At 41.2% G+C, this 11,956-nt stretch overlaps 1 protein-coding gene across 7 annotated transcripts in view; it reads right to left on the bottom strand.

The window, feature by feature from the left end:
* LOC309383756 (zinc finger protein 24-like) overlaps window positions 1-11,956 on the bottom strand; it is a 29,851-nt gene that overhangs the window by 13,435 nt on the left and 4,460 nt on the right. For 3 of the 7 annotated variants that reach the window (XM_081936604.1, XM_081936599.1, XM_081936600.1), the window contains exons 1-3: window positions 2,284-2,843; window positions 1,089-1,238; window positions 302-428 (exon numbers count right to left, since the gene is read on the bottom strand). The exons of 1 other annotated variant lie outside the window; for it this stretch is intronic. In XM_081936604.1, the coding sequence (XP_081792730.1) occupies window positions 302-428; window positions 1,089-1,238; window positions 2,284-2,643 (637 nt within the window). In that variant the 5' untranslated portion in view covers window positions 2,644-2,843. Of the gene's footprint in view, window positions 1-301; window positions 429-1,088; window positions 1,239-2,283; window positions 2,844-8,257; window positions 11,100-11,496; window positions 11,624-11,956 lie in introns of those variants that run through there. 3 more of the 7 variants (XM_081936603.1, XM_081936601.1, XM_081936602.1) reach the window with 2 other exon arrangements.

Here is an 11,956-nt window from a genome sequence, read left to right as displayed (position 1 = left end):
GTATGCCCATCTGCTTTACAGATATGCCATCAGCCATGAATCCAGCTTGGAAATGTTGGGTGCAAATTGTTTAGGAAATTCTGATGATATCCAAGGGATTTTTTCAGCTGGAAACCCCATTAAGACTTTACTGTTGACTGGACAATCTGAGGTATTTCCCAAAGCTATGGTGAGCATTTCTAACAAGGCCTTAAGCAGAAAAGATCGCCTTAAGCAATTTGAGTACATGATCTTCCCTGTTTACTTATGACAGAAATAACTTTCCCCAATTAATGGAATCCAGAGCAAAGTGGGACCTTACCCAGGGCAGACATATTCCTAAAAGCCTCCAGTGAGATTTCTTTGCACAAATCTCTCTGGCCTGAATCCAGCAGCGCCCACTCTTCTTCTGTGAAGTCCACGGTGACTTCCTCAAAGGGATCAGAGCCCTAGAACGAGAATGTTCATTAATAGACAATCCCAGAAAGGGTTTGTGCATTTTCTCTCTTATTACACAAACAAAATGAGCATACTTCTGCTGACTGCCAGCTGACTGCAATTTGGCAGCTTGAATCTCACCGGCTCAAGGTTGACTCAGCTTTCTATCCTTCCAAGGTTGGTAAAATGAGGACCCAGATTGTTGGGCCAATATGCTGACTCCGTAAACCACTTAGAGACGGCTGTAAAGCACTGTGAAGCAGTATATAAGTCTAAATGCTATTGCTACTGATGCAGTCATTTAGTGTTGAGTTTGAGGATTTTTCATGGAAAATCTGTTCTAAAGACACAATATTTCTGTAGCAATTATTAGGCTATTCCAATAGTTTCAACTCATGGGATTATTATTTTTAACTTGTCTCCCCATTCTTCTGTGAAGTATTACAAAATATTAATCAAATTACAAAACAAATTACATTACCTAATAGACTGTCAAGCTGTTATTGTCTCTTATTTCTATCTTCAAAATGACCTTGGAAGTTCAATGAATGAGGTTCATTCTGAGCAAGATAGTGTGTTCGAATATAAATAGACTCAGAGTTTGACTGTACTGTAGAAACAGCTCATGAAGAAGAGTTGTACTGCTGCTCTCAGAAGAAACCTACAATTACCTGCTGTAGTGTCCCAAGTTGGATCCTCCTGAAAAGCAGTCCCTGAGAAGGATTACATCGATTCCTGAAAAGCAGTCCCTGAGGAGGAGTACATCGATTTCCTCTTTCCCAGAAATCTGCCAAGATCTCTCTGGTGAGTGGCTCCTGCATCTGAAAAAGAAGCCTAATTTATAATTCACATTCAAAGGACTGTATTTATGTTACTTCACTTGTCTTACCTTTGGAATTCCCCAACACAAGTCGAAGTGAGAGAATTCAGAGATTCTGATTTGAAGGTAGCTGCTATTTCTGAATAAATGTCTGCCATTTTTGTGAAATGTGTCATTAGCTCTGTTTATTTCCTCTTTTCATTCTGATCAGGAGTTGCTTATCTTCTTCCCTTCTCATGATAGCTGTGGCCTTTCCTCTTTTGTGGATGTACCTATGCCTGTTCTATCTCTTCCTCCAGGAATCTTTTCCTTTATATTTAGAAAGCTTTGTCTTTTGAGTGTGAAGGAATTGAATCTTCCTTTTCTTTTGGTTCCTTATGCCTCTTGCAGTAAAAAGACTACCAACCTGGCAATTCAGGGACAGACATTGGGATGAACACTGAGATGGTTTTGTGAGGGAGACAGTCTCTTGTTGGGGATTGAGAAACACTTTACATAATGTTTTTCAGTCTGGCTTCTTAAGCATTCCCACAGATCATTACATTATACCATCATGATCATCATCATTTTAGCCATTGTCTATCCAATTGCAAGATGAAGGCCTCTTCCGAATATTTCCAACCAAACATAAATATACCAACATATGTTCTCTAGATATATGCTTTCAGTGATATTTATAAAGAAGAGAAGCAGTCAAGTTAAACTTTAAAATAAGATTTTCTATGTCATTAATGAGAACGAGTAGTTTGAAGAATATAGGCTGAAAAGGAACAACTCTTCAATTCATTCATGCATTAAAGGGCAAAGAAAGGATTCTAGCCTCCTCCCTCAACTTGTTGGACATCCTTACAGTCCTGAGGCTGAATTTCTCCTTTCTCCCATGGATTTTTCTCTAAAAGGAAAACGAAGCATTTGCCTCAAGAACAAGTACTTTCTCAAAGTATTAAAGAGTTCCAAGAAATACAGACGTCTTTTTTCTGAATTTCTTACAAAGGCTGCTAAACACATCAGCGTCCCATGCATCCCTCACGGTTGACTCTTCTCACCTGCCTCCCCTTTCTAGGCTCCGGGGCGGCTGCGGGGCCGAGAAGGCAGCCTTCAACCAGGGCCACCGCCTGGGCGCAGGTCTCCGCCCCGCATTCCCTCAGCCAGCCCGCCAGCTCCGGGGGCAGCAGGGCCAGCAGCTGCTCCAGCACCACCAGGTCCAGCATCTCGGCTTTGCTGCTCCGCTCGGGCCGCAGCCACCCCCGGCACAGCCGGTGCAGGCGGCTGCAAAGCGCCCGGGGCTCCTCGGGAAGGCCCCTCGGGCTGCCGCTTTCCTCGCCGGTCTCCTCTCCGCCGCTCCCCGCTCCCGGAGATCCCCGGCCTTCCATTTGGTCTCCGGCTTCAGCGTCGCCGAAAGGCATCTTTCAGTCACGGCAGACCCTCCGCCACCGATCGCTCCTATCCCGGGTTCGGGGGGAAGGGGATGCGGGCTCCGCTCCCTCAGAGTTTCTGCGCCTCAGCAGGGAAGCCGCATATCGTTCCCGCCAAAATATCCTAGCCGTCCCGGCCTCAGAGCCTGGATCACAGAGCCTTCCTTCCTAGAGAGGCAAGACGCTGTACGCGATCGCTGTTTCCTCCCCTTGGCAAGAGAGCTGCCCCCTCCCCCAGTAAGAGCGAAAGCATCGTTTCTGCTATGTACTGTAGGCATTACTGTCTAGCGTTTTCTGCGCATGCTCTTTTCCGTTGTGCCGTCAAACTCATGCTTGGGGGTGGTATTTTTCGGGAGGCGGGGGATAAGAATTAAAGTTTTTCTCTTCTCAAGAAGAGAATCAACCTGTTACTAGGGAGAAATTTCCCGGCAGTGACAACAATAAATCAGTGGATCAGCGTGCCTTCAGAGGTTGTAGTACTCCATCACTGGAGGTTGTCAAGAAGAGACTGGACAGTCTCCTGCCTGTGCAGTGGGTTGGACTAGAAGACCTCCAAGATCCCTTCCAACTCTGTTATTCTGTTATAGACATTTATGTAGACCTGTTTTGCAAGGGAGTGGGCAATTATTTATGTTGAAATATAAAAGTATTGAACGAGGGGGCACTCCAAGGGTGTGCTGTCCAAGAATTGGGAATGCGTTTAGGAGGCTGGAACACACCACTGGCACACTAGGATGGGGATAGGTGGGGTGGGATCTTCTACTGTTAACAGCCTACCCACTGGCTCCCGTAGCATCCTTTGTCCATCACCAATGTAATGAATTGTCCTACCCCATTGATCTGCACAACTTAATCATCCTTCCCCCTTCCCGACCTTCCTGGGGCTTGTCTTTCTTCCCCAAATTCTCTTGGAAATGCAGATGTGGTTCTGGGATACTTGGGGGAGGGGGAGAGATTTGAGGAAGGAAATGTGAGAAATGGAGTCTCAGGACAGGAGCCAGCCAGTAAATTTATCCATTTATTACTAAATAAGTAAATGCTTTGAGGAATCTATTAGGCCAGGGTTTTTTTTTTGTCCTGTTATCTTAATCTCACTGTTTTCCTATGGTGATTTTATGGAGTTTATTTCCTTTTTCTACAGAGTGCAATCTGCCTTTTACTTGTTTAGTTTTTTTCCTCCTAGTCTGTGCAAATCTTGACATTTTATTCACCTTTTCTGCTTGGCAGTGCCTGGCCAGTTGATTCTTCAAGAGTTGATCCTTTTTCAAGGGAGTATAGATTTCTTAATACAATAAAATTCAATAATGGATTTTCCTCCTAGGTGATGGACTGAAATGTGGCACTCGGTATTGCTGGCCATGATAACTGGAACAAATAGTAAAAAAAAGAAAACATGGAGACAGGTCAAAGAGTTAATTAATTAGGTCCCATGCTTACAATGTCTTAATTTCCCCCCAAAGACAAGCTGAAGTGGTGAGGAGTAATTGCCATGCTGAACAAGGCTTTTCCTTTGATGCCCTTCTCTCCTTCCCCCACTCCCTAGAAATGTTCACTATGGTCAGAAGATAAAGGGAAATCATGATTTCTGTAGCTAACTCTTAAGAAGAAAAATGCAACTAGTAAACAGTAGAGAGCACACAGAAAGTCATTTATTAGTGCAAGCTTTGTTAAGTCCATGGAGGGGAAGGGAAAATTCTCAACAATTAATTTAAGTTTAGGACTTGGCCCCTTGCCAGGAAATGATGCACTGCAAAAGAAAATTAAATAGTCTAACCAGCTATTTTCCAGGTGTTAATTAAAAACAGTACAGCACTTTCAGGACAGAGTAATATTAGAGCAGGAGACTGTGAAGTCAAATCCCACCTTAGCCATGAAAGCCAATTACTCTCTCAGCCCAACCCACCTCACAGGGTTGTTGTGCAAATAGGAGGGGAAAGATATTTTGGATATATTCACTTCCTTGAATTATTTGTAATAATAATAAAAGCACAATATAAATAAATAACAACAAAAAACTAACCCATTAATCAGCAGCTACTCTTAGAAATTGATAGGAAGTTGACAGCACTTGGTGGCTCTAAGCTGAGAAGGCAAACGTGGGGTGGGAGATAATATTCCCTTCTTGGCTATGAAAACTGTTGTTTTTTTCTTTATCATATGCTGAGTAATAAACTTTCTGATCTTCTGCCTTAAAGTGTCCAGTCCATTTCAATTTGCTAAAGTTGAAAATATCAAGTGTTTTTATACTTTTTATTAAAAGTTTTAAAAACAATAATAGAAACTGATTTAGAAAGGAAAAGGGGGAGAAATAACAGAAAAAGCTGAAAGTGCGATAAGAAAATAGAAGTAGGAAAAAAGAAAAGTATATAAAAAACATTCTTCACAGGTTGTAAGTAAAATTATATTGTAACTATCTCCAAGTTACAGCATGACATTCTTCTTTCCATATATCTATCTAATCATCAAAACAATAAATCACAAACTCATTTTTAATTGTTTTTATGCAAACAGTCCATAAGTAGTTTCCAGTGTTTGGTTTGTTTCATCTTTTACTGCACTGATCTTTCCTGCATTCAATTTTCCAGTTCCCACTATAATTGACTTTATTGATTGGGCAACTACAGGTGAAACTCAAAAAATTAGAATATCGTGCAAAAGTTCATTTATTTCAGTAATGCAACTTAAAAGGTTAAACTAATATATGAGATAAGACTCATTACATGCAAAGCTAGATAGTTCAAGCCCATGATTTGTCATAATTGTGATGATTATGGCTTACAGCTCACGAAAATCCCAAATCCACAATCTCAGAAAATTAGAATATTACATGCAATCAATAAAACAAGGATTGTACATAGAACAATATCGGACCTCTGAAAAATATGAGCATGCATATGTACTCAGTACTTGGTTTGGGTCCCTTTTGCAGCAATTACTGCCTCAATGCGGCATGGCATGTCAGCTATCAGCCTGTAGCACTGCTGAGGTGTTATGGAAGACCAGGATGTTTCAATAGCGGCCTTCAGCTCTTCTGCATTGTTCCGTCTCATGTCTCTCATCTTTCTCTTGTCAATGCCCCATAGATTCTCTATGGGGTTCAGGTCAGGCAAGTTTACTGGCCAATCAAGCACAGTAATCCCACGGTCATTGAACCAGGTTTTGGTGCTTTTGGCACTGTGGGCAGGTGACAAGTCCTGCTGGAAAATGAAGTCAGCATCATCATAAAGCTCATCTGGGGAAGGAAGCATGAAGTGCTCCAAAATCTCCTGATAATGGCTGCATTGACCCTGGACTTAATGAAGCACAGTGGACCAACACCAGCAGATGACATGGCTCCCCAAATCAACACTGTGGAAACTTCACACTGGACTTCAAGCATCTTGCAGTGTGTGCCCCTCCATTCTTCCTCCATACTCTGGGTCCTTGGTTTCCAAATGAGATGCAAAAGTTGCTCTCATCAGAAAAGAGGACTTTGGACCACTGAGCAACAGACCAGGTCTGTTTTTCTTTAGCCCAGGGAAGGCGCTTCTGACGTTGTTTGTTGTTGAGGAGCGGCTTGACAAGAGGAATATGACATTTGAAGCCCATGTCCAGGATCCGCCCGTGTGTGGTGGCTCTTGATGCACTGACTCCAACCTCAGTCCACTCCTTGTGAAAGTCCCCAACACTTTTGAATGGCCTTTTCCTGACAATCCTCTCCAGGCTGCTGTCATCCCTGCTGCTTGTGCACCTTTTTCTTCCACACTTTCCCCTTCCACATAACTTTCTATTAATGTGCTTTGATACAGCACTTTGGGAACATCCAACTTCTTTTGCAATTACCTTTTGAGGCTTTCCCTCCTTATGGAGGGTGTCAATGATGGTTTTCTGCATAACTGTCAGGTCAGCAGTCTTTCCCATGATTGTGATTCCTACTGAACCAGACTGAGAGAGCATTTAAAGGCTCAGGAGCCCTTTGCAGGTGTTATGGCTTAATTAGCTGATTAGAGTGGGACATTTTGAGCCTAGAATATTGCACCTTGTCACAATATTCTAATTTTCTGAGACTGTGGATTTGGGGTTTTCATGAGCTGTAAGCTATAATCATCACTATGACAAATCATGGCTTGAACTATCTTGCTTTGCATGTAATGAGTCTATCTCATATATTAGTTTCACCTTTTAAGTTGCATTACTGAAATAAATGAACTTTTGCACAATATTCTAATTTTTCAAGTTTCACCTGTAGATGCCTTGAGGCTTTAATGTAGCAATTCTTCAAAGAAAGCTCTTTCTACTGTACATTCCATGCATTTATAAGGTTTCATTCCTGTCTGAATTAATTATTCATTCATTCCTCATATTTATTATAGTTGACCATCTCCCAAAACATGACACTGATACAATAGCAAACATTATACAATTTTTAAAAATTCAATATTAAGACTAGGAAAGGTAAAGGTTCCCCTCGCACATGTGTTAGTCATTCCCAACTCTAGAGGGTGGTGCTCATCTGTTTCAAAGCTGAAGAGCCAACGCTGTCCGAAGACACATGACTAAATGCCAAAGGCGCATGGAACACTGTTACCTTCCCACAAAAGTGGTCCCTATTTTCCTACTTGCATTTTTACATACTTTTGAACTGCTAGGTTGGCATAAGCTGGGACAAATAATGGGAGCTCACTCCATTACGCAGAACTAGGGATTCGAACCACCAAACTGCCAACCTTTCTGATCGACAAGCTCAGTGTCTTAGCCACTGAGCCACCATGCCCCTTAAGGCTAGGAAAAAGGATTCAATATTATAAGGAATACACCAACCTCACTGGTTCAACAGTTTTTTGAGATTCCCCAATCTGTTGACATAGCCATATTGTTTTGAGGGAATTCCAGAATGATATCAAGGATGGGTGCCAGGGTACAAAAGCCCATCTCCTCGGTCCTGCCACATGTACCTCCTTAATAGAGAGGATCCGCAACATACATCTTCTGCAAGATCTGATAGGATAGGCAGATATACTCAGGAAGGGGTGCCTCAGGTAACCCAGCTTCATGCCCTGAAGGCCTTTAAAGGTAAAAAGCAGCACCTTGAATTGGATCTGGAATTAAACCAGTAACTTATGCACCTTACGGATCAGAGGTGTAACATATGCTGCATAACTGTCCACATCATCATCTTGTATCAGCTGATACTTCCGGATGCTGAAGGGCAGCTCTATGTAGAACTCATTATATTAGTTCATCTGGGCATAAGTGACTGTAAAGAGAGCCTCCTGATCCAGGAATGGCCAAAGTAAGAATACAATAAGCTGTTCAAAGGCCTTCTTCACCAAAGTTGTCACCTGCACTTTGAATAGAAGTCATGATTTTGAGAGGACTCCTGGTTGTTCAGTCTTTCAGCAGTAAGTAACATTACTCTTGGAATTTAACAGTACTTCTATGGTTTCTCATTTCTGTGCATTTGCTTGCAAGTAGGAGTACTGCTTATAATCAAGTTCTTTCTACAATTTACATAATCTACAGTTCCTGCCTGTGTCTGAAATATTTAATGGAAATTAACACAACTCTTCAGATTGAAATGCATTGTAAATGTTGTAAATGTAGGCAATTTCTGTTGTATAGGCTCTTTTTAGGTAAATTAAGAAAATCAAAGAAGCCATCGGTTTTCTGAATTCCTTAATCTTTTTGCGGACTGTTAATTGCCCAGGGCAGATGCCATTGATAAATCATGGAACAAATTCATTTATACAATTTGGAAAACTGTAAAATCAGTGGGGGAATCATTGTATGGACAAGGTCACTTGGATTATAAAAACATGCATTTGAATGGCTTGAAATGTTTAAATGGGATATAGAAGTAATTTCCTGTTTTAAAATTTCAACCCCAGGCAGATCCCCTCAGAAGTCCTGAAGTCCTGCACAAACCTCCCTCCTTAAGGAAAATAAAATGTTAGTAAAATGAAATAAAATATAAAGTGCCAAGAGCAACTAAGATGATTAAGGGCCTAGAGACAAAAATATATGAATGGTTGGAGGAATTGGGTATGGCCAGCCTAGAGAAAAGAAGGCAAGAAAAGAAACAATGGATGGAAACTAATCAAGGAGAGAATTAAGGAGAATCTTTGTAACATGGAATTAAGGAGAATCTTTGTAACAGTGAGGGCAATTAACCAGAGGAATAGCTTGCCTTCAGAAGTTGTAGGTGCTTCATCACTGGAGGTTTTTAAGTAAAGACTAGACAGATTTATCTGAAATGGTATAGGGTCTTCTGCTTAAGCAGGGGGTTGGACTAGAAGAAAGACCTATAATGTCCCTTCCAGCTCTATTCTGACTGAGATTGAGAAAATATATCTCTTCATCTCCTTCGGCTATAGTTTTTCTGTTGTTCCACCTTCCACAACTGATTATCATGACCATTTTCTAGATTCATTTGATCACAGACCAAGCACTCAAGCCCTACTGAGGTAACCAGCTTTTAAAGATATATATGTTCTCCATGTCTCACAAATCATATACAAAAAGTATGAGTGAGACAATGGTGCACTTTACAGATACACCCATACTCCTGTACATTTCCATGATAACTCCCCAGTATGATCATACTATTACTAGTAAGGCCACTGATCCATCTTCAGCTCTTACCACATGCGAGCACTTGAGTATTTCCCTGTGGGGATACTTGGAAGGTAAGTAATATTCTAATTCAAACCAAATATCTTTGCACATTGCATACATTACTATTTTTTCTCCCATGTCTGGCTCCTTTGATGATGAGTAAGTTGACTGTTTCAAATGAAGCTCATTCCTAGGATTTATGATTTTTTTTCTCTATGACTCTTTTTATGAGAATTAAGTGCGCAATTTTCAATGAAGCTTGTTCCACATTCCATTTTTTCCTGTAGGGATCCCTTTATGAGATGTAAAGATGCTGTAGTCATTAAAGTCTTTTTCACACTCAATTGATGTATATGGTTCCTCCCTTGTGTGAATACTTTGTTGGCAAATAAGGTCTCTGTTGACAATCAAGGTCTTTTCCCATTCTAGGCATTTATATGCGTTATCCCCTGTGTGGGTTCTTAGGTGGCGTGTAAGGTCTCTCTGATCGAAATAGCTCTTTCCACACTCCATGCACTTATGTGGCCTCTCACCTGTGTGGATCCTTTTATGAGAATTAAGCTGCCCTTTCTTAGAAAAGCTTTTTTCACATTCGATACATTTATATGGTTTCTCCCCTGTGTGGATTCTTTCATGGTCAGTAAGATTTCCTTTCTGAGTGAACTGCTTTCCACACTCCATACATTTATATGGTCTCTCACCAGTGTGGATTCTTTCATGGGAATTAAGTTGTCCTTTCTGAGCAAAGCTCTTTCCACATTCCAGGCATTTATAAGGTTTATCTCCTGTGTGGATCCTTTGGTGGCGAGTAAGATCTTTATTGTCAAAAAAGCTCTTTCCACACTCCAGGCATTTATATGGTTTTTCCCCTGTGTGGATCTTTTGATGGCGAGCCAGATTACAGTTTGTACTGAAGCCCTTTCCACACTCTGGGCATTTATAAGGTTTTTCCCCTGTGTGAACCCATTGATGAGAATTAAGCTGTCCTTTCTGAGTAAAGCTCTTTCCACAGACAGAGCATTTATATAGACTCTCCCCTGTGTGGATCCTTTGATGGGTAATAAGATCTTTATTCTCAATGAATCGCTTTCCACACTCCCTGCAAGTATATGTTTTCTCCCCTGTGTGGATCCTGTTATGACGAATCAGATGACCCTTTGTTCTGAAGGCTTTTCCACACTCAGTACATTTATAAGGTTTTTCTCCTGTGTGGATCCTTTCATGACAAGTAAGATGTCCTTTCCGAGTAAATCCCTTTCCACACTCTAGGCATTTATATGGTCTTTCACCCATGTGGATCTTTTTATGATGAGTAAGCATTCTATCCTGACAAAAGCTTTTTCTGCACTCCATGAATTTATATGTTCTCTCCCTTTTGTGGATCCTCTGATAATTAAAAATACTGTTGATAGTGAAGTTCTTTCCAGACTTCATGCAGAGTTTCATATCTCTGCTCAGATTGAAATCCTTACCAACTTTTATAAACATATGTGATTTGTATTTCATATAGAGTTTCTTAAGTAAAGTAAGAGAGAAGAAATTATTGATGCATTTTCCATAATTTATAATGCCTTTAGTTTGACATCTGCTATATTCAGGCAAATCAAACTTATTTTCCTCCCTTTTGCTGGATTTTCCCTTTTTCTTCCCTTTCTGACCTTGTTGGGTCAGGAAGCGATGGATTTCAATAGGCAGAGAAGTGGGGGAACTGTCCCCCATATCTTCTGAGTGTCCTCTCTCTTGACGTATTAGATCCCCTTCGTAGTCAAATATTTCTTCTACTTCATGCTTTGTTGTTTGCAGTGGCATTAATCTTGTCTGCTTGTCATTCTCATTCTCCAGCCCATCACCTGCTTGGGAAAAAAGAAGTTCCCATTAGAGTTTAGAACGGCTAAGGAGGAAAGTCTACCCATCTCAAAAGCATGCCTTCATGTTCCAACTTGGGCCAAATTGTTATCTATGGTGGGTATTTCTGCCAAGGCCTTTGTTCTCCTCTAGAATAAGTGATGTGATGATTGCCTTGGGCAAAATTGCCTCTAAAGACCCTATGTTTGTTTGTGATCTAGTGGGGTTCTGGTCATTGATTGATATTATGAGACTAGGAAACATATAAAGGGAGTAGAGTAATTCAGGTGGTGGCCAGGTAGGAGTCATGATCATCTTAAGCAATTGAGTGCAGGGATCTTCTATGTTTACCTTCCTCTGAGAAACCCTTCCCCAATGAATGGAATGCTGAGAAAAGAGTCTTACTCAGAGTAGCCATATTCCTAGAAACCTCCATCAGGACTTCACTGCATAAGGCCCTCTGTCTGGGATCCAACAGTGCCCATTCCTCCTCTGTGAAGTCAACAGTCACCTCTTCAAAGGAATTAGAGCCCTAGAAAGAGAATGTTCCTTACCATTCAATCCTAGGAAAGACCTTGTGAGTTTTCTCTCTTATTGCACAAAACGCAAAACAGATCTTTGCTGTCAAACTTCACAAATTATGGCTTACGTGCATCCAAGCTGTAGAATGGCAACTTAGCCCCCATTGGGGAGCCTTTCAGTGACCCACAATAACCTAGCAAGGAAGTTTGGAGGAGCAGAATTCCCTGATCTGACTTCACTTGACTTGGGGGGGAATTCAAAATTTGTTAGAAATGGGACACATCCTCTTGGAATTTCTTCTCTGGCTTAATTCAAATTGTTTCCAGGATATAATGCTGGAAAT

This window comes from Natrix helvetica (assembly GCF_964273705.1).
Source record: "Natrix helvetica genome assembly, chromosome: 1".
Taxonomy (NCBI): Eukaryota; Metazoa; Chordata; class Lepidosauria; order Squamata; family Natricidae; genus Natrix; species Natrix helvetica.
This window is presented reverse-complemented; position numbering and strand designations above follow the sequence as displayed.